General features: G+C 42.3%; 1 protein-coding gene across 1 annotated transcript in view; it reads right to left on the minus strand.

The window, feature by feature from the left end:
* Window positions 1–1,483: 1,483 nt before the first annotated feature.
* Window positions 1,484–26,715, minus strand: part of zfpm1 (zinc finger protein, FOG family member 1) — a 129,768-nt gene continuing 104,536 nt past the window's right edge. The window contains exons 5-9 of the mRNA XM_049574039.1: window positions 10,148–10,250; window positions 8,872–9,123; window positions 7,714–7,947; window positions 7,307–7,549; window positions 1,484–7,177 (exon numbers count right to left, since the gene is read on the minus strand). Of these exons, the coding sequence (XP_049429996.1) occupies window positions 4,539–7,177; window positions 7,307–7,549; window positions 7,714–7,947; window positions 8,872–9,123; window positions 10,148–10,250 (3,471 nt within the window). The 3' untranslated portion in view covers window positions 1,484–4,538. The remainder of the gene's footprint in view (window positions 7,178–7,306; window positions 7,550–7,713; window positions 7,948–8,871; window positions 9,124–10,147; window positions 10,251–26,715) is intronic.

The raw sequence follows: 26,715 nt of genomic DNA on the forward strand, positions 1-26,715 counted from the left end.
TTAGGGGGCAAACAAACTTGGGTTCGATTGAACCGAACCAAACAGGGTATGTCTGAAAGCACCCTAAGATATAGTGTTCACGAGAATGAGGGGGACAGGTTCACAGAGACATTTCACCACCAAATTCTAACCAGGTTCATTATTAATTCCAAGTGGACATTTGTGCCAAATTTTAAAATATTCCCATAGGGCGTTCTTGAGATGTCATGTTCGTGAAAATGGGACAGACGGAAAACCGAAATAAAATGCCTTTGGCCACAGCTATTGCTGGTGTGCAGGCATAATAAGAAAAAAAGGCAGAGGGTTGGAGCATCTGCAGATAAATCCACCACACACTGTCCTACAGGGAGATGTAAAATTAACATTCCATAATTGAAGGATAAACACAGGGTGAGAAAGTCACTTGGAAATATGCATCTATTCATTTTTTCTGTGCAGGCTTAAGGTAGCAGAGTTTTTATGGGTGCACTTTGCCATTGATTGAAGCAGCCTTGGGGCTCTGATTGGGCACTCTTTTCTTCTACCATTACTCATGCACATTATTTTGAAAGGAAAGCTGATGATTCACTCAGCCTTTATTCACGAGCAAACATTAAACAGAAAGAGCGCACTGGGAGCTTTCTTATGGAAGGAAGTGATTTTTGAGTGAGTACTCATAAGTGACGGTGAATGGAGCACCTACAAAAGTCAAGGACTCCCACTCAGTGACGAGAGTTGCGCGTAGGCGTTCACATGAAACAGACTGAAGCCACTAGAAAGAAGAACATTCTCTATCAGTGTCTCTCAGAACTTTTTTTATTTCCCATGCATAGTTTGGACAAGAGTGTAATGGAACTGAAATGAAAATATGGAAATAAAAGTTTTGACATTCATTGTGATTTTCTCCATTATGGACATCAGAGGAATCATTAGCAAAACATGTTTAAAACTAAGTTTAAAAAAAAAAAAAGGGTTTTATGGGAGGGTTTAAATCTTTCAGGAAGTCCTTCAAGGTTTGGACGGGGAAAAGTTCTGTATAACATAAATACATTACAAAAAAGTCCCTAAAACTAAAACATTCAGCACATTTTTATACAACACAGTGCAATTAAAAGGGGTAAGTTCCAAGAATGATTTTCCAGCACTCAGTTACTCAAACTGTGATGAGTTGACATGACTGACTTTCCTCTGCTTTTTTTTTCTCTCTCCTTTTGAACTGAGAGATATAGACCAGCACAATTGTAAACACTTAGCAGTAAGATGTGCCTGGTACAGTGCTGCTCCAAACCACAACAGAGCATTAAAAAATCTAACAAATTTGAATTATGGTACAAAAAAAAAAAAACAAAAAACTTTTACATTTGGTTTCCAGTTTAGGGAACGAACAGATGGGGTGAACATTAATTGAGGAGCTCATGTTGTCAAATTTGCTATAACAACTTCAAATGGTTATGAAAAGATGTCAATGTTGTGTTTACAGCTTATTCTATTGTCCCTTAACAACAACAACAAAAAAAAAAAAACCTTTACCAGGCATGACAATATTTCTCCCAAGAAATGATTAGGCCTATGTGTGGCTGTTTTGATGCTTCTACTGAATAAACAGATCAGTAGTAGTCGATGAAGGTCCAGATCTGTCCTGTGTCTGTAGGTTTACAGTTTGACTGATATCTGCATTTTAGAAAAAAGGTCTAATAGTTGGTTAATGTGCTCCCCTGCTGACCAGAAAAATCCCTTCAGTAGTGAGGGCTGGTCTCAGAACTTGCTATCACCTAATACTGTGTCACAACTCTGTAGGTTTGGTGTATCATTAAGGTCCAAATACTGTTTCAAAGGCTCTTGTACATTGACAAGAGTATGTATGTGTGTTGTTTTTTTAGAATCCGGGGGAGAGAAAACCTGTTACAAATTTGTATGCATTATAGGCAGTTTCCATTAAAAAAATAATGTAAAAATCTTCAAGGTCCAGTGTTTAAGATTTAGGGAAATGTAGTGGCATCTAGAGGAGAGGACTGCTAACTGCAACCAGCTGAAACGTCTCCTCCTAGAATTCCTTAAGTGTTCACTGTTTAGGAGGTTTTTAATGAGAGTCAAATTACTTGCAGAGGTCTCCTCCTCACCAAAACTAATGGACCAGGTGATTTAAATTGTTAAAAATACTGAATACAAGGTTATACAGGTTACAAATCAGTGTTTTTTTCAGTGCTGTTTGTCAAGTTGCAGATGGGCGGCTAGCCTAGTATCTGCTAATCTGTGCCCACCTTTTCCTCTGATAACTTAAGACCTAGATCTAATCAGTGTTTCTCCAACGCCGTTTGGCATATTGGAGATGCGCAATAAGCGTAGCACCTGCTAGCGTGTGCTCACCTTCCTCTCTGAAAGCTTAAGATCCACACATTTAGGTGATGTGTATCATGAGCTGAATTATTTGCAGAGGTCTCTTTCTCTCCAAAACAAACAGACCCAGTGATTTAAACGGGTAAAAACACAAAAATAATCTGTGTTTTCCAACATCGCCAGTCATGCAGGGGGTTTCTAAAAACGGTGGCCGATGCAAAAACACAAATGACCATATCTAGAGCCAGTGTTGGGTTTGTCCATTCTGGGCTACGTAGGTGAAGACCTGCTCCCTGTGTAGATATAAACAGCTCATTCCAAGGAAACCAAAAAAACAACAATTCTTACTTTAGGTGATTATACACTATCGAAAACATATTTATAATATTATACTCCATTTCTGCCTAATTCCTACACACTGGACCTTTTAAAATGACCCTTACATTGTAAAGTTTGTATCAATATTGAAAAGAAAAAGCATTTCACAGTTCTAACTAACACTGTATTGCATCTGCAACAGCAGCATGGGAACATGGCGTAAACTGTGTGAGTATGTAAGCATGAGTAAGAGAGCATTAAAGAGAAAAGAGTAAAAGCACTCACTCACACCACAGGCCACAATAAGTGATTAGTACATATGTGCTTACTCTGCTGTGTGAGACGTTGTACTAAGTCGTGACTGCTCCCTGCTATGCCTTCATTGCCGGACAGAAACACAATAATTTAAAATAAAAATAAAAATAATGCGCATTAGACACAAAACATTTTACTTTGTGTATCTCTTAGTATGAAATGGGAATGTGCAACAAATAATGTAAAGCTGTGAGTCTGTAATGGCCCTACCTCGCATGGTATGGAGGCTAGTAACTAAAGATAAAGATAGACTTTTGATTGAAAATTTGGATTTTTTGTAACCTCTGGCAGGCCACAATATTCTCACCAAAGTACAAGCACAACGGCCAGAAGCGCTCCCTTCAACTTTCTCATGTGAAAAGCTGTAAGTGAGGAAGCTGCTCTGATCTAATCGTGTTGCTCATCAGCGAGGTACAAGAGGGGATAAAAATAAACAGCGCTGGTTTTCAGACTTCACCATCAATTAAAGACGACATGAACAGAAACACCAAATGCTAACGTGATAACAAAGTTCAGTGTGATCCCAGTGATTACTGTGAGAAAAATATTACATATCTACACTTAGAAAATACACTTCAACACACCCAGATCCAAACAGTTCCTTCCAACAGTATGAAAAATATACAAATAAAAAATACAAGTACTCTCAGACACCAGGTAGGTAGTTTTCTGTTGACATGAAATCAGTGAGGACTAAAAGATAAATAGTTCACATTTTTTCTCCCTTGCATTTGAAAGAGAAAATAAAAATTTGTGTGTATGAAAGAAAAGAAAAAACTGTCCATTTGAAATATTATCCTTCAGCAATTAGTAACATTGTGATACCACATATTTGTTTTTCAGCTAAAAACGCTTTAGCTTCTCTAGTAAGCAAAAAAGAGCCAGTGTTGAAACCAAAAGCATTATATAATTCTTTTTTTTTTTCAGACATCATACACTATGCACAGAGAATAAAAACATTAACAATAATCAAGTCTTTTCCACACAAGAGAAATGATTCCTCTGGTTAGGTCGGGGACATTAAGAGCTCAGGAAAAGACTGGAGATTCATCATAATCAGCATCATCATTACTGGATCATTATCAGTCAGAAATGCCTCTAACAGCCAGAATCTAATTACTGACGGTTCAACAGAGAGACAGAAAAGAGGCTGTTGACATAAATGTTTTTAACGTCCCGCAATTCAACATACTGTGAGGCCTGGGAGTGGTAGATGTTGAACTGGTGACTGGGGTACAAAGACAGAGAGTGATCTAGGGGACAAGGGCACACCAGTGTGTGCAGGTAGCATCTGTCTCAACTCTTAGTGTACTACAAACTTTGACCCATCGGAGGAGGAATATCAGTTAATGTATGTTAGTAACACCACCTGCAAGTTCTGTTCTGGAGCAGTTGGGCATCAGGCCCTGCCAGGTGAGTAACAGTCATTCATTGTGATTCATGGTCATGCCAGCTGAGTGCCATTTTGGCACCCATGTGGGAGGACTGGCAGAGGAGAGGGGACATCTGAGCTTCTTGGAACCTAGTGAAGGAAAGCCTCCACTCAGAAAGTTAAAGGAAGGGGGAAAGGAAGGAGTGAAATACTCAGCTCACTTGACATGTTCGGCACTGTGGGAAGAGCAGTAGTATTTCTTATGAGCTATGAATGTGGAGAGGCTGCTGAACTTGATGTTGCAGAGCCGACAGAAGCGGGAGTTACCGTTCAGGACAGGGGAGATCACTGTATTTTTGGGGCCGACGGTGGCAGCGGGCTGGGGCGTGGAGACAGGATGGGAGGCCGCGGTTGGGACAGCTGTGTCTGGAAGGTGGGATGACCCCACTGTCTCCCTCAGGACCTCAGGCACAGGTGACAAAGTCAGAGAGGGAGCCCTAGGGGGAGACATGGGCAGGGGTGAGCCGGCTGATGGTGATCCGCCCCCAGCTGAAGGGCTGCCGTTTACCAGTGGGGAGACGGGAGAAGTTGTACCGCTCCTGGCCTGCCCGTTGACACTGTCTCTGTGAACTCGTGTGACCAGTCGAGGCTGGCTGGTCGGGGTGGTGGAGGTTGTTGCAGCAGCTCCATCCCTGGGACTGAGGCTGGGGCTGTGGCTGACTGCACTGCCTGACTGTGGTGGCTGAATGGTTACAACCAGGCCATGGGTAGTCTTGAAGTGCTCCATCAGGTCACAGGTGATGAGCCTGTTAGGGCAGTATGGGCAGACCACCTGAGAGGAACCGACGTTTACACCTTTGGCTCCAGCTCCTGGGGTGGCTGCTAGTGTGGTGGTTGTATGGGGAGGAGATGTGGCATCGGAGGCCGGTAAGGCAGAGGGGTGAGGACTGGACGATGTGCCTTGAACCTGGGCCACCCACTCAGCGGGCAGAGCTTTAGCCTCCATAGGGTGCAGGAGATCCGGGCGCTCCTGCTGAGGCCTGCTTTTGGGAGAGGTAGAGGCTGATCTCTTGAGCCTGTGGAGCTGCTCCAAGGTATGGGGCTGGAGGGTGGTGGCAGGGCAATAGTAGGTTTTATGAGCCAGGTAGTTCTCAATGCTGTTGAAGCTGATACTGCAGGCGGTGCACTTGTGGTAGTCAGTAAGAGGCAGGGCAGGGAGAATACTGCTACTGCTGTGCCGTGGAACATCACTCAGACGGGGCCTCTTGCTCAGGTCAATCGGGCCATCTCCTTCAGGGCTGGAGCTTCCTGCCCCACTGGGAGAAACTTCTTGCTTCACTGCCAAGCCCAGAACAGATGGAGACGGTGCAGAGGCAGCAGCAGTGGCAGCAGCAGCAGCAGCGGCGGCAGCAGCATTGGCTAAGGCTTCAGTTCTGGCCATGTGAATCTCGTACATCTTCTTCCTCTTGCGTTTGCGGATAGGTTGGGGAAGGAAGGCTGCTGCGGTGGTTGCCTTGGCCATGTGTATGGCTCGCTGATTGGATGGGTCATGGCGTGACGCACAGTAGAAGCGTTTGTGAACAGTGTAGTTTTCATGACGACTGAAGCGGATGTTGCAGGCCTCGCAGAAGGTCCTATTGGGATCATCTTCTTGGTCCTCTGCAGAACCACTAGCAGGACTCTGGCTGCCTTCGCTTGCTCTTCCACCTCCACCTCCTCCTCCCAAGCTTCCACCTCCGCCTTCCCCTTCAGAGGAGGATGATATTCCCTCTCTCCCCACAATGGTTTCTGTCTTCACTTCCACAACCCTCCTGGATTCTGTTGCTCCACTCCCTGCAGGAGGATCAGAGTTAGTAGGAGATGCAGAGGCTGCTCTACTTGCTGCTCCACCCTGAGGAGATGCAGACGAGCCATGTGCCCCACTGGAGGGCATCGTGGCTGGAGCTGCATCCCTTGTTGATCCAGGGCCTGAAGCTGAGGTTGCACCTTCTCCGTGGTGCCTGCTGGAGCAGTACAGCCTCTTATGTGCATAGAAGTTGTTGATGTTGTTGAAGGTGATATCACACTCAAAGCAGGTGGCTCCTTTGTGAGGTGGAGTGGCTGTGGCTGTAGGTGCAGTCGGTCCAGAGGGGAAAAAGGCCGCTGGGTTGCTCTGAGGAACTGTCTGGCCCTGTTTCAGACGACTGTGAACCATCTCTGACATTTTAGCCAGTATCTCTGAGGCCTGAGGCAAAATGGCTGCCTCAGGATTAAACATGTACTGAGGCAAGAACATCGCTCCTCCAGGAAGGACTGACCCTGCACCTCCCACATGTGCAGGGCTAGAACCAGGGGTGGGACTAGTTGGTTCTGCCTTCACAGTTGCTGTGGCTGGACTCTTCGGAGAGGTTGATGTCTGGCATGAGACTGTGACAATTTGACCCTCCTTTGTCTCCCTTCCTGCTTCTTGATCTCCCTCCCCTCCACCAATCTCTTCTTCCTCTCTGTCCTCCTTTATCTCCATTTGCTGCTCTTCTGTCTCTGAGTCGGAATGAGGCTCCTCTTTGATCTTTAGGTCAGTGGTAGGGGCATTGGGAGGACTGTAGTCTCGAGGCGTGGCTGAGCTGCCGTTTGCACCAGGGCTGGATGAGTCTGGTGTTGGGACACAGGCTAGGGGCTCCCTCTCCTGGGGAGATGGCTGTAGCTGGGGGTGGTCAATTGATGACGGGGTACTTTGGCGAGGGGTGGGGCTCCTTTCGGCTGGGACCCTGACCTCTAGATGGGTTCGTACATGCTGCTGAAGCTGGGCAGGGGAGTCAGAGTTGTGGCCACACACTTGACACTTCAGCACCACACCAGAGTCCCCTGGACTGAGACCTGAAGAAGAGAGTCGAGATTAATGAACTGCAACAGTATGTTATATCTGAATGGATTTAGAACAATGTGTCTGGTCCAAATTGATCTGCAGTCTTGACAATCAGTTTATACAACGATGGTATGACCTACCAGTGGACAGGGGTAGCTTGGGAAGTCCTGGCCCCGGGGAGTAGACCTCACTGCGAGATCCAGGCTGGCAAACCATGTGGCTGGTGACCAGATGGCTGTAGAGGATGTCCCTTGTGGTGGAGACAAAGCCACAGCCATGACACACCCCGTTGAGTGTGTCTGTGTGTACCTTAAGGTGGCGCTCGCAGTTTGCTTTGGTGGTGAAGGCTGACAGACAGATGAGGCAGACAAAAGGACGCTCACCTATTGAAGGACAAAGAGGGACAATAGCTTAGATGGACAAACAATCATCTCCCAGACAATGTAATAAACTGATTGATGAAGGCACACTAGTCAAATATCTACAAAGTAGGTCTAAACGTTCTGACCCTTTGTGTGTTTGACATATATATAAATCTTGCTCTCACCACTGTGTGTACGCATGTGGATCTCCAGGGAGCTGGCACTAGGGCAGCTCTTGTTGCACTGTGGAAAGGGACAGATGCGTTCATTTGGGTAGGACTCCTTGGGTTTGTCTTGTGGTGGGGATGAAGCTGCGGCCGGCTGCTTCTGACGGCTGGCACAGTAGTACATAAGGTGCGCCTGCAGGTTCCTCTCACTGCGGTACCAGATTCCACAGTCCTTGCATGGGAAAATGTCCTCTGATAGACAGCAGAACATATGTTTAGGATTAACTGCCTGAACAGAGACACAAATCTGTGGTTTGAGCAACATCATGAAAAGCAAGCAAGTGCTGAATTTGGGTTTCATTTTTATCTACCTGTCTTTACATCTACCCTTATTAAATATACCTAAAGTATGTGCATATTTGACTGAAAACATTTTTCAGAAGTCAATCTACAGCTTCAATAGATTGAGCAAGCACTCACGTTTGCCACACACGCACATTTCATTGCTATGAGTATCCAAGGCGACAAGAAACTAAGGTCATGAGAACAATAATTATCATACGTCTTAACTTCTAGGTTATTTTTAACAACGTCAACATCATTTGCTGCAGTGTTACCAGATGAACGTGTTATCATCTAGGATGATTATCAATGGTCACAGCAAATGTGTGTGTGTTTGGGCATCAGCTACACACATCAGCACAGCAGAAGGCCAATAAGAAACTTTGTTGTGCAGCACTGTGAGGACACTGAAAGAGCTGCAGTGTCATCTTGTGGCCAAAGAGATCATTGCGGCTTTCAGACATATGGTAAATTACAGTAGCTCATAATGGCCTGCAGGCACCAGCTTGTGTCGCAGTGATCAGAATAAAAATCACTGGATGAAATATGTAAAGGCTGCCAACACAAAAATATAAAGCATAATAAATTAGAAGGGGGTCCTGTACTGGATGTTATATTCTTTAGGCCACATATCTCATATTTCTAATACCAATAACGTTGTACCAATAACGGTTAAAATTCCAGTCTATCTGATTCTAATCAATGACTTGGACAAACTAGAACCCACTTCCATGTTTATACTATTTATAATATATACTCTGTTGCCTAAAAAAAGCAGCTATACTACCAACAAGTAAGACAGATATATTTTCATGCCTTAAATATGACACTCACTATTGACAACGGCAGTAGCCAAGATTGCAGCCATGCCAGCTTGCTGTGGAAGGAGCTGGATGTCTGACCGCAGAGCTGCCGGATACAGTGACTCCTCCTTTACCACAGGTTGTTTTTGGGTGACGAGGCTGAGCGGAGGAGAGAGCTGGACCAGCGGGGAGGAGGAAGATGAGGCTCCAGGAGGCGACAGGAAAGCCAGGAGCTTTTCACCAGCTGCAACTTCTCTGGTCACCTTACAGAACAATTCCTCACCTGGAAACACACAAACTTAGGTCACAAATTGAGACTAGCAGGGTCAATCCCTCGTTTTGTATGGCATGGTAACAATTAGTTTTTTGTTTTCATACCAGTTGAATTTATTCTATTTAGGGGCTAGTTTTTTTAAAGGAATACTTCAACCCCAAATGACCATTTGTACATCAGTTACTCACTCTGAGTTACATTGAATTCTTGAAGAAAACTTGGTTTGTCTTGCATATCTTTACAGTGAACAGAGAATCCAACAAAGGCAGACCTTCATGAATGAAGTCATTGGAGTCCATGTTTTTAATATACTTAAATACTTTATTAATCCCAAGGGAGGAAATTCAGTGTTTTCACTCCGTTGTCATACACGTAAACACACAGGCCCGAAATACACACGCATGCACGAACAGGACCTATACATGCATTAAATGGAGAGGTGTCAACTTTAACAACAGCAAAATGATATCAAAACATCCGTTAGTAGTAATGTTTCAGTTAAAATGCATGTGTTTAAGAAGTAATGAGCATACAACTAGATAAATGGGGCTTGGATTAAGCTGTGCGAGTTGTGTGAGAGTTTGTCAAGGAATGTTTTGGTATAGTTCTGCTGCTGCTAAACGAGGTCCTGTTTACTTCAATTCATGAAGAATGTTTGCCTTTTTGAATTCTATGTTCACTGTGGAGGCAAAGTTTTTTTCATGAACTGAAGTTAACCCGCGGTGAGTAACTGATATACAAAGGGTCATTTTGATCAGATGTTAATAGAAAACAGAAAAAGGAACACTTTCCCAAAACCACACAATGACTTTGAGCAAGGCATTAACTCCTGAGATAGTGAATTGAAGTCGCTTAGAGGCTTCCAGTGACAGACTGGGTTTAGACTGGGCAATAGGAATGCTGATTCAGACGTTCAAGGCAGTCAGCACACATTATGAGTGGATCACAAGGATAGACTATGCATCACAAACAGCTGTATTCAGGTGGACACAATGCTTGAAGTGTTCTCCTTTGTCACATAAAAAAAACTCACCTTGGCTGTAGATGGTACAGTTGGCAGCGGAGACGACAGGGGTCAGAGGGAGCAGACTAATCCAACAGTCTGGATCTTCACATACAAGAGTCAGCCTGGAGCTCTGCACACAACACACACAGAAAGGCGATGAGAACTGAACAGAACCTTTTCACTGATCAGACTCATCACAGTCACTGCTGAATTACACAGTACTCTATATATTAAAGTATAATGTGTATACTCATACAAATGTGTGTAATACACTGCACAGTGATATTAAAGTGTACTGCTCAATTTGAAAATCATTTCTTAATTGTATTATTGTTTGTTTGTTTTTTGTTTTGGTTTTTTTTTTTTTTTTTTTTTACATGATTTTACATTATAATGTCACATATGCAGACTGTACTCAAGGTCTTGTTATGGGACTATTAGTGCTTAAACAAATAGTTGATTTATTGATCAGTCAAAAAAAAAAAGAAAATCAACAATAACTAAGAGTTGAGTAAAAAATGTAAAAATGTGTTGGTTCATGCTTCTCTTATATATCATTGTAAATTGTAATATATCTTTGGACTGTTGGTCAGACATAAACAATTCCAAGTTGCTGTCTTGAGCTCCAGGACACTGTGATGATATTTAATAAATCAACCCTTTAAAATCCACCCATGCCTTAATTTAGACAGTTGAGATATTAAAGGGTAACTTTGGTATTTTTCAACTTGGTCCTATCTTACCCATTTTTTTGGGGGTTTATGTGACTAATCAGCACAGCCATTTTTGAACCTGCTCCAGTACTGAGAGACACAGCTGCAAAACAAGCTGCAATGTAACCATTCAGAGCATTTTTGCACCGTCATTGTAGATCCACTGAAAATGCTTGTTTCTGCCACTTATCAAAGGCTCAGATTTTTATTGTAAGTGTCTGACAACATTATGGAAGGACCCTGCAGAGATAGACCTTTTAGTTCAAGAGTAAGATCCTTTTAGTTTAACCAGAAACAGCCCCAAAATCACTACTGGCAAACCCACCAGACTCCATTTAAGTAAACTGTAACTTTGTTATCCTAAAACACACTTCATTTAAGTTGACAGAAACAAAATAAAACTCACAAAAACCACGTTGGTTCATCTTTCCATTGTTGCAACAATCACTAACTCTGGTTTGAAAGAAATGTTTAATTCACCCAGTTAGATGTGAAAATATGCTTCCTCTATACATGCTTAAATGACTGTTTATTCAAATGGAGTCTGGTGTTTTAGTGATGGCCATTTTGGGTCTGTTTCTGGTTAAACAAAAAGAATCATACTCTTTAAAAAGGGTCTATCTCTGTAGGGATCCTTTCCATAATGCTGTCAGACACTTAAAAAAACAATCTGAGTCAAAAAATTTTAAGTGGATGTACAATGACGGTGCTCAAATGCCTGCATAGATTACATGTACATTGCAGCCTGTTTTGCTGCTGCTGGCTGTAGCTATCTCACTCAGTACAGACCATATTCAGAAACTGTCGATCCCTTTAGTGTCTTAGACACACAAACATAAGAAAATAGCATACAGATTGAAAAAGTTACCCTCTAACAAATTACATTATTCCTTCCATTGTGGATTCCATTTCCTGCCACAACGACAAGGGTCTTACCTGATGATAGATACTTTACATGTTCATATGTATGGAACATTTGCATACTGTACTGGCAATAAAGTACATACAGTGTAGTGCTAGTGTCCCACAGCTGGAACATTATAAAGTCTCAATTCTTTCATGTGTTTCTCTCGTGCCTCCCTTTAACAATGTTTCAAAAGGAAACAAATCAAATGAAATAAGAGAGATACTCTTAAAATACATGCCATTGTCACTTTCAAGTGTCCATTCTTCTTTAACTGTGCTGCTGTGTAGTACGTGGAGCATGAGATAATCACAAAAATCCAAGCATTAATTGCTGTCAATTGGGAATACACAGTCACGCGGTACTGTCCAGTGCGTGGCCAGTGGTAAACACCCGCCAGCGAGCAGGGAATGATTACAACCCAAGAAGGAAATGAGGAAATGAGGGGAGTACGGGCTGAACAAAGCCGTATAGAAAATCAAGGAGAAGAGAGAAGAAAAGAGGAGAAAAAGAATAAAAGAGGAAGAGAGACCCCGGGAGAGAGGGAGAGAAGAAAGGGAAGAGAAAGAAGATCTGATGAGGTCGACAGGCTGCTATTCAGACGGCTGCCATAATTAGATCCACAGTGAATACACTGGACAAAGAGTGGAGAGTCAACATCCAGTGTCTGTATGTGTGGAGGTATGAGAGAGTGAGACAGGGAGGGTAGGAGAGAGAGAGAACACGTAAAACACACAAAAATACACACACACCTGTGTCCTCAGTACAATCTTGTCTTTGTTCGTATGAGGCACCAGGAGCATTCCCTCTGACAATCACTCCCAGGACACAGGCTTATCCCATGTCTCCATGAAACACACACAGACACACTTTTTTTCCCTCAGCTCCACACTCTTCCACCGTCATGCCGTAGCAAATGATTTTACTGCAAAACTGCATTAACTTCAATGTCTTGTCATACTCAACAAACACCATTAGACATCGGCTTGTCTTATAATCTCTTCATTAGCACAGTTTCACAGTGATCTGATGTGATGTTTACAGGTGAACAAACTGCTGTAAATAATTTCGTGTAGTGTTGTCATGATATTGGAATTTCTTACTTTGATACAGTACCTTGAAAAACATTGATATTTGACGCCATTTTTGATGACGGCGACTTTTCTTTTCTTGGATAGTAGTATCAATAAATGGATATTTTGACAACACTAAGTGCATGGTTAATCCACATTTTGAAAGTATACAACAAATTTATCATTTTTTTTTAATGACACGGCTGGGTAAAGGTTTCATCTACTGTAACTGCCCTGCAGATAAAAACTAGTGACAAAAGGCAATTTTACCAGCTTTTAACTGAAATAGCTATCAGCATGGTACATGCACAGGTGCTGTACTGTTTGTTTGTGCTATTGTTGTTGCTAAGATAAAAGGGAAGAGTTTGCTTTTTCACATGTGATATGACTCAGCTATTCCGTTGTTTCCCCCCTAACTTAAATAAAGTACAAGTAGTTCAACATTTCACAAGGGAATGTAGACTTAAAAAGTATGATCTCCATGTAATGGACATTCTTATCAAACCCACAGCGTCAGGGCAGCACAGTACTGTTGTCAGTTGGTGATGCAGTACTGTTCCCTCTCCACCAGGAGGCAGCATTCCCTCAGCACTGGACATGAGAGCCCTCACAGCAGACTGACTGAGCAGTTAGGTCAAAGTTGACATAATGGTGTTTCCTGCTTGTTAAGAGTTTCTACCGTGGCACTGAAAATTTTGCTTTAATACCAAGGCTCCCACTGCGTTATATTACATGACTTTTTCATGTATTACAATTCAAAATCACAGCTTTTTCTTGTCCAAAAGTGTTATATATTCCAAATTTTGTAATATTATGCATTTTTTTTTTTAAATACTGACTTCCAAACCTCATCTATGCTGATTCCTAAAACAATGCATATTCCCTGTCTGGAAACAAAAATCTCAGAAATAAATATTCTAGAAATGGCCTGAGCACTCAACACTTTTTAAATATATTTAAAAGCTTACCAGCACTTTGTCAGCGCATCTTAGTTCTGCTGTTATTGCTTTGTATAATAGCAATTTATGTGATTATTTCTCCATTTTGTTGTCAATACTACTGCTTTTAAAGACAGGCTGAACCTCCTAGTGAGTGACAAAGGGATCTATCACTGGCTTTCTCAGAGCAGCGGACAATGTGATGTAGTGGACAGCCAGTGAGAGCCCAGAACAGGAGGTGTGGTTCATACAAACTGGCACATTTCATGCATTTGGCCAAAAAACGAATTGCCTGAACTGATGAGAATTCTCATTGCACATGTATCGGTCCTCTATTCTTTCCATCTGTAATAAACTGCCAAAAACCTGGTTCCTTCCTTCATTAGAGAACTACAATGCACTCAGAGACGACACACAATCCAAAATATATTCATTGTATTAATAGAAAATGGTTTGAAAATTTGAATCTGTATCTGCATTAGACACAAGTGCAGTAGTATAAGTATGACATTTCTTGGCTTATAATCCAGAGAGGTGAGAAAAAATGGGCTAAAACATACAAAAAACATTGTTCCTCATATGGTCAAACCTCCCACCAACATTCATTACAGTAAGTTAATGGTCTTTGAGAAATTCTGCTAAATAACAAATAGAAAACACACAAATGGGGTCAAAACACAATATGGTGTAGATAAATGGAAAAAAAAAAGGATTGCATTGATCCATGTGTCATATTCACGATCTGTACCATGCCACTCCCTAAACTGCATTAATGTACAGTACAATCAGACAGATCACACTGTACGGCCTGAGTTAAATCTTGAAATACCTGCAGAGGAAGTTGTCAGTGGGACAGCTTGGGAACACAGTGAGAAGTGAAGGGAAGGACAGAATGAAGGAAGCCTCTCAGTCTGTTGTACGTTGAAGATTGAGGCAGAGCGTATTGGATTTCATGGGGAACTAGCGCTGATGTGGAGATACTGCTTCTTTTGTTTTAATTTGTAACCCAATGCTGGAGCCGTCTGAGCTGTAAGTACTGCTAATTTGTTTCAGACTAATTCATCACGGCCACGGCTTTGGAATTCGCCATGATAGGGCAATGGGGAGAGCTCAGTAGCGCACAAGTGGAAAACACACACACATATACAAAGCGGGGGAAAATGAGAAACACACACACACATACACACACAGGCTTGTTCTTCAAGAAATATTTGGTGATTACTCACTGAGAGCATGATACCCTCCCATATTTTCTTATTTGAGAATTAATAACACCTTTATTAAAAGTCAATGTTGTCCACTCCCCGATGGAATTTCCTCTCTGACCACAGCTATCAACATGTTTTTATTCATGGTAACGTCAGACTTCTACTGTCCTCTACAACAAACGAAACATAATGCACAGTATCTTGGGAAAGTTACTGATCAAGTTACGTAACATCATCAGTTTTTTTTTCGTATCTGATGTTTGACGAGAGAAAACATTTCAGTGAGATGTGGCAGCTAGATCTTCTATAGAGGTACTTCTATCCTGAAATAAGCCACGTCTGGAGGAAATGCTCAAAACTGTGACATTAGAACCTATTTCAAGATCTAATTTCCCTCCAGAAACCTCTCTAATCCAATGTTGGCCTTCACATAAACAAGCAGTGTCAAGTAGAATGAGACACTCCAGCCAAATATAGCTCAGGATCTGTTGAGAAGACAGGAAGCCTGAAGACAAATATTTTTATTTAGGCGGCCTGTCTGTGGACTCATTGGGATTCAGGAAACACTGCAGGAGCTACAGGAGAATGCAAATCTATGCACTTACATATACGTGCTGAGGAAAATCACTTGAAAATCTATTGGGCATTCAAACAACATGTCCTTACTATGACTGCAGCTGGATTTAAAGGAGATACAATGGATTGTTCCCATGCAGATGCTGCTGGTTTTACTTTGAGAAAGCAAAAGTCAAGTGTTTAAAGGGACAGTTCACCCCAAAATCAAAGCAACATATTTTGCCTCCAAGTGCTATTTATCAAATTTAAATTGGATTAGAATGACTTGCCAAGTGTTGGAGAGTTCCAGTATAATGGAACTAGATGGCACTCGGCTTGTGGTGCTCAAAGCAGAATTTATTTATTTATTCATTTTTTTAACTCAACAGCAATGTCCCTTTCCAGAGATCAAGATCTGGTTACTCTGGTTACACAGACTTTGTTGTGAGCAGTTTAATGTAGGAACTATTTTCTTTCTACAAAACCACACCTGCCAACAGTATCACTGCGCAGAAGTAAGTGTTGCAACTACTCAAAGACAAGAAGCTCATGCTCATGACAGCATGAGATGTAACATTTAACAGGGTCTTCCTTGGTTGTGCTGTAACATTAGCTAGCTCAGTTGTGCAGGGGTGCTAGCACTAAATGCACCCATCATTCTGCGTGCTGATATGGTTGACAGGTGTAATTAGGTTGAAAGTAAATATCTCCTAGGTCTGTGGATTATCTTGAGTAACCAGATTGTGATTTTTGTAAAGAGACATTGCCATTACAAATGTATTGTTTTGAGCACCACAAACTGAGTGCCATCTAGTTTTATTATATTAGAGAGAAGGCAGACATCTCCATAGCTAATATCTCAAACACGCTGCTACTCACACCAAAAAATCTAGACTGATAAACAACGTTACAGGTAAAAGCAAAAATATGCAGTTTTGATTTTGGGGTCTCTTTTACTTAGGAAACTAAAATGCAACATCACCACTGATTAAAATAATAGATTATCTACAATGTCAAACTGCAACAAGGAAAAACTACTACTTTACACACTTTACAGCCACGAGTACACACACAACACAGCTTCACGTGAGATAATGAGAATCAGAGAGGCACAGGGCCAGATCACACTTTGAGTGTGTTGGTGTGTGTGTGTGTAATTAACCAGGCCAGTAGAGAGAGCAGATGCCAAAGATGTGGGGATGAGTTAAGGAGAACGGAGAGGCCACCGGATGGTATCAAAACCCTTTTCACTTCTCTTGGTCTGAAGCCGATCTCATTGACTCAAATAGCCAACAGCTGAGGAACGTGTCTGGACCCACAAAGAGTCAACTGAGGCTGCGCCCAAAAGTTTCGGAAGCAGCCAAACAGTGTATTTTATCAAAGGTGAAAAAAATACAACAAATGAGAGAATGAACTCAACAAACTCAAGCACATTTCTTCATGCATGAGTTGTGTTCACTGCTGGAGCTGGCCACACCCCCATCAATAATGATAAAAACAGATCAGCAACATCTGCTGCGGCCTCATTGACTGAGCTGTGACCACAAAGATGCATCCCACAGAGAGCTGTGCAGCACAAATGCAGCCTCTATCTAACGGTAAAGCTATTGAATTTAGATATATGTTTGGTACGAAACAAACAAAAAGTGTCCATAGCACAGAGTATCAAATGCACCTTAAACGCCAGTCTCTACCTGCCATTACTTAGAAGAAGGGGCAGCAACAGCAGCAGAAGAAGGACAAGAGGAGACTCGCCACTATTGTGTACAGTAACGTTGTAATGTTTTAACATTCAACACATTCATACAGTTATTATCAGTATGACTGGTTTCGACCAGGGATAACAGCGCAGCACTACTCCATGATTGAATTCACTACATAACATTAGCTACATTAGCACTGTATCATTCACTTATCTAATGCTTATAGTAAGTTAGCAAATTAACCTGACTGACTAACTGGCTATTTCATTAGAATGATATGACATAGCATGACTAAACTATCTCAGTCATGTCAGATTTTCAGCTACAATGAATGATTCAGCGCTACTTCACAACATCATTAAAATCAGATTTTTGTAATCATTTTGATTGAGAAACAGCAGAAATTACATATGGTGGGTGTAAAACTTGTATAGTAAGTACTGACCACAGTTGAGATTTTTGTTTTGTTTATTAAATCTGTTTCCATAGTCAGCTAAAACACAAACAAAATGTTTTAAAATGTTGGCACAAAGAGTTTGACAGGGTCCTGACCAGAATTAAGATTTCTTTGTCTATCTATTGTTTAATTTATTGAAGGCATTTTAATTGTAATTACTTTGAATCTACTTCAGATTTGTGAAATGTTCTGCTGTTTAGCAAGTGTTTGTCATTTTCTGGCAATTAATAATAGTTTAATCCACAATTAACTGTCTAGTGTCTTCAGCTTTCCTTCAGGAGCAAAATCAGCCTAAAATTTGAAAGAAATGATGATTTTGACTTTTTTTAGGATAATTATCAATATCGACTGATATGAATTTTTTTTTTATCCTGATAACATGTTTAGCCATATCAACCAGTCTGTATTGCTCCAGTATTGATTATGTTTTCACTCTTCCCCAGCGTGGAAATGTACTCATGTAGTGTGTGTTTCCTGCTTACAAAGAGTCTGAGGAGAAGATGAGCGCTACAAGTGTGAGGACTGTTTGAAGTGAGCAGTGACAGTTTGGAGAAGATCAAAGGAGGAAAATAGAAAAGACAGAGGGAGGACTGAAAGAGAAAAGAAACAGGATGATACATTTTTGACATCAAGACTGACAGGTTCCCAGCATGTCACAAAGACAACATGATCACATAGATGCAACACCTTGCTGTACCTCGTTACCCTCTCTTCCTCTCGTCTAACCCTAACTATCCGCCCAGCCCTCATCTATCAGTGGGATGTCAGGCCTCCCCGGCAGAGCTCCATCTTGGTTGAGAGCGCTGCCTTAAGCCCCATCAGCCGGAGGAGAGTCTTTGAGCTGCAGTCTAAGCCCCTCGCCCGGACCCCGGTCCCCTCATGAATATTAACCAGCCCCGAGCCCGGCTTTAATCTGCCTGATCCCCGCACTGCTGCCGCCGAGACGATAGCGAATCTAATTATTTGGTCTGATATTAACCCCCCCGCTCCCACACCCCCACCACACATACACCATTCCCACCCCCAATGCCCTGTCCTCACTATAGCTGCTGTAACATTCACATATGAGTGTGTTAGCGCAAACAGACACCAACTGAACTCTGGAGCCACCTTCTTTTGCCAAAGTCAGTTCACATAAAACATTCATACACACACACACAGATACACACACACACTCACACACACCTCTCTCTCTCCTATCCACCAACCCCCCTCCACCTCCAGCACAGCCTGCGACGCCCTCTTCTTATCAGGCCCAAAAACGCCCTCCTCAACACCGATAAAACTTGAATGCAAATGATGCCAGGCTGATTTCATTTCTTCATTTTCTTCCTCCATTCCCTCGTTCAGTATCAGAATGGCTCCTCGCTCACCCTCTCTCTCTCTCTTTCTCTCTCTCTCTCTCTCTGGGGAGCCTAACGTGGTGAGTATGATGATGATGATGATGATGATGATGATGAAGATGATGATGGGGACAGGAAGCGCAGAACTTTCCCTGAACTAACCCCAATGTCTAACCCCATCTTGCATCGCCTGGTGCTATATATGCACTTCAATTAAAGGGGAGAAAATAGAGAAAAAAATATACTGAGCCCCCCCTCTCGCCGCCGCCACCACCACCACCACCACCACCACCACCACCCTACCCTGCAGATGAGCAGATTAAGATTTCTCTGTACAGCTGTCAACGGCCAGTTTTACTGCTACCACTGGGGAATAAGTATGTTTGTATATGCAAATCATTACTGGTAGATCTAGCACATGTACTGTATGTCTCAATAGTGTATACTGTTTCACATTGTCTAATATGGTTTACACTGCTGTGTAACAGTCTGAACAGGAGAGTCTCATTATCATTAAATGTAAAACATACAAGTCAGGAGGAGGGGGACGGATAGGACTGCAGGAGGACAGTCGGACAGATACAACAGTTTGGCTTTTGATCGGAATCCAGGACTTGTTTGTAAAACTTAACAGCACTATACTATGGGAAACTTTTAAAATGAAAGGGTATGAATTTCCCCCCAAAAATTGGTTATATGCTTTAACAGCACTCCTGTCGGGTCAATGATAGCAGTGATATTAAAACATTCAGTGCCTTAGGCTGTAAAATAATTTTAATGGACTTTTTTATGTTCTGACAACAGTTTATTTTTCCTTTGGATCAGGTATTGGCTGAATACGATCAATCCATATTAAATACAGTTTGTCTGTCAATATCATTATAATATGAAGTGTTCGATTCTATTCACTCCAGCAGACATGCTAACCCGTTTTCATTCCCCGATAGTGAATACTGACGTTTTGTTACATTTGTGGAACCCTATCTCCCTCTAAAAAATGCACTACAATGTAGTATTATTATGTAGTGACTACATAATAATTGTACAGCTAGTGAAAGACATAAGCCTGGAGATTTTACAGTTCATGACACATTTTAAAAAAGGCTCCAAAAAATCCTCTCCTGTATTAAGTGTTTCAAACGTTTCGTTCTCCTCTAGCTGGGAATTTAATAAGCCACCCTGCTCCTCTCATGACCTTTTCAACCATCGTTCATTCAGTCACTCCTCTCACAAAATCATTCATTCAATCATCCAATTCACCCTCTTCCTCCCTTCTCCTCTTTCACTGTCTCTCCTGCACTGCCTCCTTCCTTTTATACACCACTTTCTTTCTTTCTTAATCTCCGATTCTCTTCCTCTCCACAACTCTCATTCCTACCCTTCTGTCTGCCTGCCCCTCCTTCTCCATCCTATCTCTCCCTCTTTTCTCTCTCTGTCTCTTGTTCTATCTCTCGGCTACAGGAAATGGTTTCTTTCCCGATCCAGGGGGTTGGAGGGGTGTACTCACTGTCCCAAACAAAGAGGTCACTGTGTGAATCCTCCAAAAATACAAAGAAGAAAAGGAAGGCAGATAAAAATCAGAAACCTACTCTCATCCGCCTCTCTCATACAAACACACACACATACACACACTTTACCTCTGTTGCACTCATGCAAAGCATTTCTCTAACATTCAACAGAGACACAAGATACTTTTTTTCTCCACTGTATATTCTTCTCACGAGGTACAAATATCGTCAATACAGTACATTGCTACGGCTCAGCAGCGGAGTAAAAGCTTATTCCCTTGTGCTCATATCAACGCTCACCTCCGAGAAGCAGAAAAAGAGAGAAAAAAATAGAGGGAGCCAGGTTTGATGAGCTGCATGCAAATGACATGTAAAAATATAAAACTGCGATACTTAAAACGGGGGCCGAGATAAGAGATTTGAAAATGAGGCACTCTTGGAAAGCAGGCTCCTGAACTGCTGGAGATGAGGCTCAGAGATAGAGAGGATAGAGGTTTTCCCTCTCCTCTTCTCCTCTCTTACACCTCCTCCTCCTCCTCCTCCTCTTTCCTTCTTCCTCCACCCTGCAGAAGCCAGTGCAGATGACAGGGAGATGCAGATACCAGCCAGTCATTGCCACTGAGTGATGAACACCTCCTCCCTCCGTCTCGTTTAACCCTCCTCTTTCACGTGCGCCTCACCTTTCTTCCAGTTCTCCTTTTCTCTCATATTTCCTTTTGTCTCTAGTGTTTTGTTTTAGTTGATGGACCTTTCCCTCCTTCCTCTTTGGGTCTCTTTTGTTCCTCTTCCTCTCTGGCCTGGCTGGCTTCATTTCTGTCTATCAGTATTTTATCTTATTTGGCGGTTTTCTCTCCTCTCTCTCCAATCATCCCTCTCCTTCTCCCTTTCTCAGGGTGATAGGCTCTTCCGTCAGGGCCAAGTTGACAGACTGAGAGACAGACAGCTACTGTCATGATGTGGGCAAGTCATACGACAGGTAGCCCATGTGGAGCACAATCACAACAGATAAAAGGCAGCTCAGGCCAACTAGCATAGGACCATGATGCACAGGGTCAACAATTTGAGGAAATATGTCCATCACTCAAGGGATGATGGGTCTGACTTACTCCATGTTTATCGTCCTACTGAGATGGCAGCTACGGTCTTTAAAGTGTCTTTTGTAATAACGTATTTTCAACCAACACAGAGTATGGGAGAGGGATCATTTCAGGACAGATTGAATATGATAAATAATTTTATTATTCATACTTGTGCTTTTACTAATGTGACAAGTCAAAACCTATTCCTTATTCCTTTTATTAAAAAAAACAACCCCAAAAGCTAAAACAATCTTGAATACTGCTATGACATTAAAAGTGACAGTGGTAAGACTAAGTGCATATCCAACGTATCCTCATACTACTGTTTGCATGATATCCTACGAAAATGCAATCACAGCAGTTCTTATGATATTCTATGAATGAGCACACCACTAATGACATTATGTACTTGATGTAAAGTTACAGAGGTGAGCTTAAGGCAAGTAAAGTTACTGTGGTTAGGTTTAGGAAAAGAAACATGGAATGACTTTAAGTTCACTCAAAGTTCATATGCTTAAAAACAACGGTCTCCTAGGTAAAGTCCCAGAGAAAAGTTCTGTGTTGTTAATCAATCAATCAATTTTATTTATAAAGCCCAACATCACAAATCAAAAACTCCCCCAAAAAAAACCTTTAATGAGGGAAAAAATGTTGTGTGGTTACTCTTGTCAGTGCATTAGTTACGTAATCGCAACCTTACCCAATTAGTAGGTTATAAACAAATTACTGGCTTATGATTATGTGAGATATGTACAAATTTTGGTCCATCATTTTTTGTCTTCCAGCTCGCCGCCAGATCAGCAACTTCCTGTTGCTGCTTTCTCCAGAACCGCTGTCCCTCCAGCTAACAGTTTAAAGTCTGCCTACTTAGTACATGCTAACACAGCAGCAGCATCTAACATCTAACACAGAGGCATTAAATTGTCCACAAACTCAAGTTACAAGTTTTCAAGGTTCTCTTTCAAGCTCTCTTTTTCAGTCTTCTCACTTCTGTCTAGATAGTCCAAAAAGTGTGCACTGTTATCCCCATATCTGAGCAATTTTCCAGTCTTGCCAGTCTGTATGAAGGCCAGCTTTTCACCGTGCCTTCAGATGTGGTTCAGATGACTAAGATTATATTGGGATGGTGTTATGCACATGCAAAAACCTCAGTTTAACATGTCTCTATTCAAACATGTCAAGACTGCAAGAAAAAAGTTTCCTAAATCTACCTCCTGCTATCCACTTGGCTTTGACATTGTCGCCTCCACCCACCTATCTTTCACCTGCGTTATCAAAAAAGAGAGTTGAGGACAAGGAAGAAATGAATTATATTGCAAATATGCACTTTTAGCAATGGAATCATTTTGCCAAACATTATTCAAACACACATCGCCGATCCACAGTATTGCTGTGCTAGCAACTGCAACCCACGAGCCAATAAAGAGTGTGGTTTGATATGATGAAACAGGTTAGGTTGCTCCAAATCACCTATGACTTTATTCATTTAAAAAACATTCTACAGAAAGACTGAAGAGGGACTTTGATATTTAAATACTCAAAAAAAACAAGTACAGTGTATAAGGACCAACAGATGTTCTTTTTATTTTACATTACTCTGTCTTTAAAGATGGAAACTCTTGTTCGTCCTCTCTAGTTCCTTTTTAAGAATGTTCCTTATGTGTTGAGTTCTTCTGGGGGGCATCGCAGAAGGTGTCTCAACACTTGCCGTAATCATCGATTTGTCATCTTCTGAAGGAGCACCATTTTAATTAACATTCTAATTTGATGGGCGGAGGAGAGAGAGAAACAGAGAGGCAGAGAAACACTGTTGATGAGTCCAGATAAAAAAAGATCAGAATCAGGATGTAAACAAACCAGCTCAGAGTCAACGCAAAAAAAAAAGAAAAAAAAAAGAAGAGAGAAAACAGCTCCAGAGAGAATAAGGAGGAGACTGTGATCACCTTCACTCGTCCTTCCAGGGGAGCGAGGGAAGGAGGAAGTGGAGAGGAGAGAAGAGGAGGTAGAGGGGAGGAGAGATAGAGAGTGAGAAGAGACTACCCAAAAAGTGTTTGAAAAGCCGTGGGTGGCGCGCCTTATCGCCCCAGTTCTCCTGGAGAGATTATTGGGGGATTAGTGCGAACGCTTGTTTCTAAAACATGATGAAAAGACGTTCGGCGCGTGATAACGCTTTGAACTCCCCTACTCTGCTCCTTCTAGGATCGTGCCTTCAGGCTGCCTTTCCACGAAAGACAGGATTGGGGTGGGGTGAGCTGCTGGGTGCTGCTAAAAGAGGAAGAACAATAGGGACAGTGTTGTAAGTGGAGTTTCTCCTGTGGTACACTGTGGAGGCTTCACTTCGGACATCTGTCCTATGGGAAGATGCGACAGATGCAACAAACTCTAGGTTTGCCTACACTTTGCCATCACTCTTTCACTTCATCTGAGTGGAAATTTCACAACAATCCTGCAACTTCGGTCCAATCACACACACTTGCACTATCAGTTAATTAAAGCAGGATCCAATCAGAAGGAGAGGAGATATAATATCAGATTTGTTATGTGCGATCCAATCAGAATAGCAGAAGTAGCATGCTCGCTCCTGGGTTGCCATGGGAGGCTCGCCGAGGAGGACCTGGTTGTTCACTCAACCAAAAACAGTGAGGAATCAGCAGCCAGCTGATCTGTTGATCAGTAAACATTATTATACCCTGTTCTAAAGTCCAACAGCCATATCAGCCAGAATATATTTAAATAGATAAATGGTTTTACGCCTCTTTCTCAAGAGATGCAAATGGCAGGATTTCCATATGACACAGGCCAGTTAACACGCCACTAATCTAATGAAGGAGATCTGTTGGAGGGAGAGCAAGGACTGGATCTCATTTTTCTCTCTCTCTTTCTCTCTCTCTCTCTTTCTCTCTCTCTCTCCTTCTCTGTCTTTTTCTCTCTCTCTTTCTCTCTCTCTCTCTGCTCCACCCTGATTTCTCAGAACTAACAAACTCACCCCCCACCCATACAATAACACACACACAAGCCAAGACAACATCAAAGACATTTAATTTTATATTGTTTCAGATAAAATAAAAGAGTCATTGCTCTTATTACATGTCTTTGTGTACATGTGTATGTGTTGCTTGAGTGCGCACACACACACACACAGCCAAAATGCTTCCTGATGTAGTTGTGTTGCTGGGTAGGCCTCGTATTAAACTGATAGCTTATCTGTCCCGGCCAAATAAGAAGCAAATTTGTTGAGAGAGAAGTTGAGAGAGAGAGGGCGATGCTGGAAGGGGCAGGACTGCAGAGTGGGCCATGCCAATCTCACCCAGAGATGGAGGGCAAAGCCTGGGGGCTTCACAGAGCCCAGCGAGGTTGAGGACTGAGGAAGACAGGTGGCATAAGGAAGATAGAAGTGAGGAAGGATAGACAACTGGGAAAAATTTGTTTGGGGGGGCACATATATAGAGGTGAGCAGATGGTGAAAGCATGTCTAAAGCGAGGAGATGAACGATTTCAAATTCAACAAAAAAATCTTTCTACTTAGATAAGGTATAAATGAACATGACAAACTGTTACCCCTACATGCATTGCATACTGTCGTCTGGAAATGAAAATACACTGTCCGCACCACCACGAGTTTAAACTTTATTAAGCTAAACACCTGATGAGAAATACAGAAGGAATGAGAATTGCCCCTTCAAGCATTTCTAACCAGCTCTGTCAGATGAGTGTGTGCAGACATACAGCCCTATTTAAACATCTGTAGCGCATGGTCTAAAGTCCGAGGTGCAAGTGCATTGAAGGTGTGTCCAGTTCCACTTTTGCTAGTTATACGCTGCATAATCTGGGCAAAAAGTGAGGTGCAGGGGGGAAAGGAGTCGTGTTAAGTCCTTTAATTAATCATAGGTGTGTTTTGGGCATAACATGAATTCAACCAATCGGAAAGTCATCTCCTGTTTTCTTTAAAAGCCAGTGGGCAGTTTACAGGTGTGAAACTGTGCAACTATATGTATGTTTTGCTAAAGTACTTCTTTTTGGATGTATCTTCTTTGTCTTTTACCACAGGACAGTGATTTTTGACACTGAATATTATTTTGTATTCATATAAAAAGGTATGTAAAGTGAGTTTATGCTTTACATCCATTGTTTTTGGAATAAAACCCTTCAAATAACCAATGCAGTGTGATGGCTCAGGCTTCAGCGGCGCAGCAGGAGATAAACAGATTTCTCCTCTCAACACACTGAGGAGGATAGCCCTGACCCCTGCTGACCCATGAGGGAGGGAGTCAGGGAGGGATGGAGGGATGGATGGTGGAGGGGGAGGATGTGGAGTGACAGGGGGAGAAACACAGGAGGAATGTGAGATTACGGCCACTATCTACAGCAGATACTGAAGGTCCGTCTCCTCACTTCTTCAGCCCACAGATGGGGGGGGGGCACAAAATGAGGAAGAAGAGAGAAAATGGGTATTAAGAATCAGAATGAGATGCTTTCCATATGAATGCAAAGCCCTCAAAAGAACAGAATCTGACTTTACAGTTTAGAGGAGGAATAGGACGGTATGGGCAGCGGAAGGGAGGGGAAGAACAAAAGGTGATGGGTGAGTGAGTGTGTGTGTGAGTGAGTGCTCATGCACACACACACACACACACACACACACACACACACACACACACAGACATCTATCTGTACACTCAGAACCTCACTGATAATAAACGAAATCTTAGAAATGAGAGCCTATCAAGCAGGAATCAATCACTGGGGTTTGTTGTCCAGGAGGATGGCGCCATGTGGAGATAAAAGACAGGCGGACGTCTGGGGAGGGCTGGGAGGAGAGGACAGAAGGGGAGAGGAGGGGAGCAGAGGGGAGAGAGGAGGAGAGGAGGAGAAGAGAGGAGAGGAGAGGAGAGGAGAGGAAGTACTGAAGAGAAAAGGCTTCAGTGTGTAGTATAAACCCCACTGGATTTATATGAACTGGGTGGACATTTTTGTCAAATGTGTACTGGTTTGAACCTAGATACGGACTGGTCAAACTGGGTTGAGTTGGAGTAAATATTACTGAGCTACATTTGACACCTGCAGCCAAGACACCTTAATATAGCTTGAGATAAGACAAGGAAACTAGGTATAGT

Source organism: Epinephelus fuscoguttatus, linkage group LG4, assembly GCF_011397635.1.
Source record: "Epinephelus fuscoguttatus linkage group LG4, E.fuscoguttatus.final_Chr_v1".
NCBI classification, from domain to species: Eukaryota; Metazoa; Chordata; class Actinopteri; order Perciformes; family Serranidae; genus Epinephelus; species Epinephelus fuscoguttatus.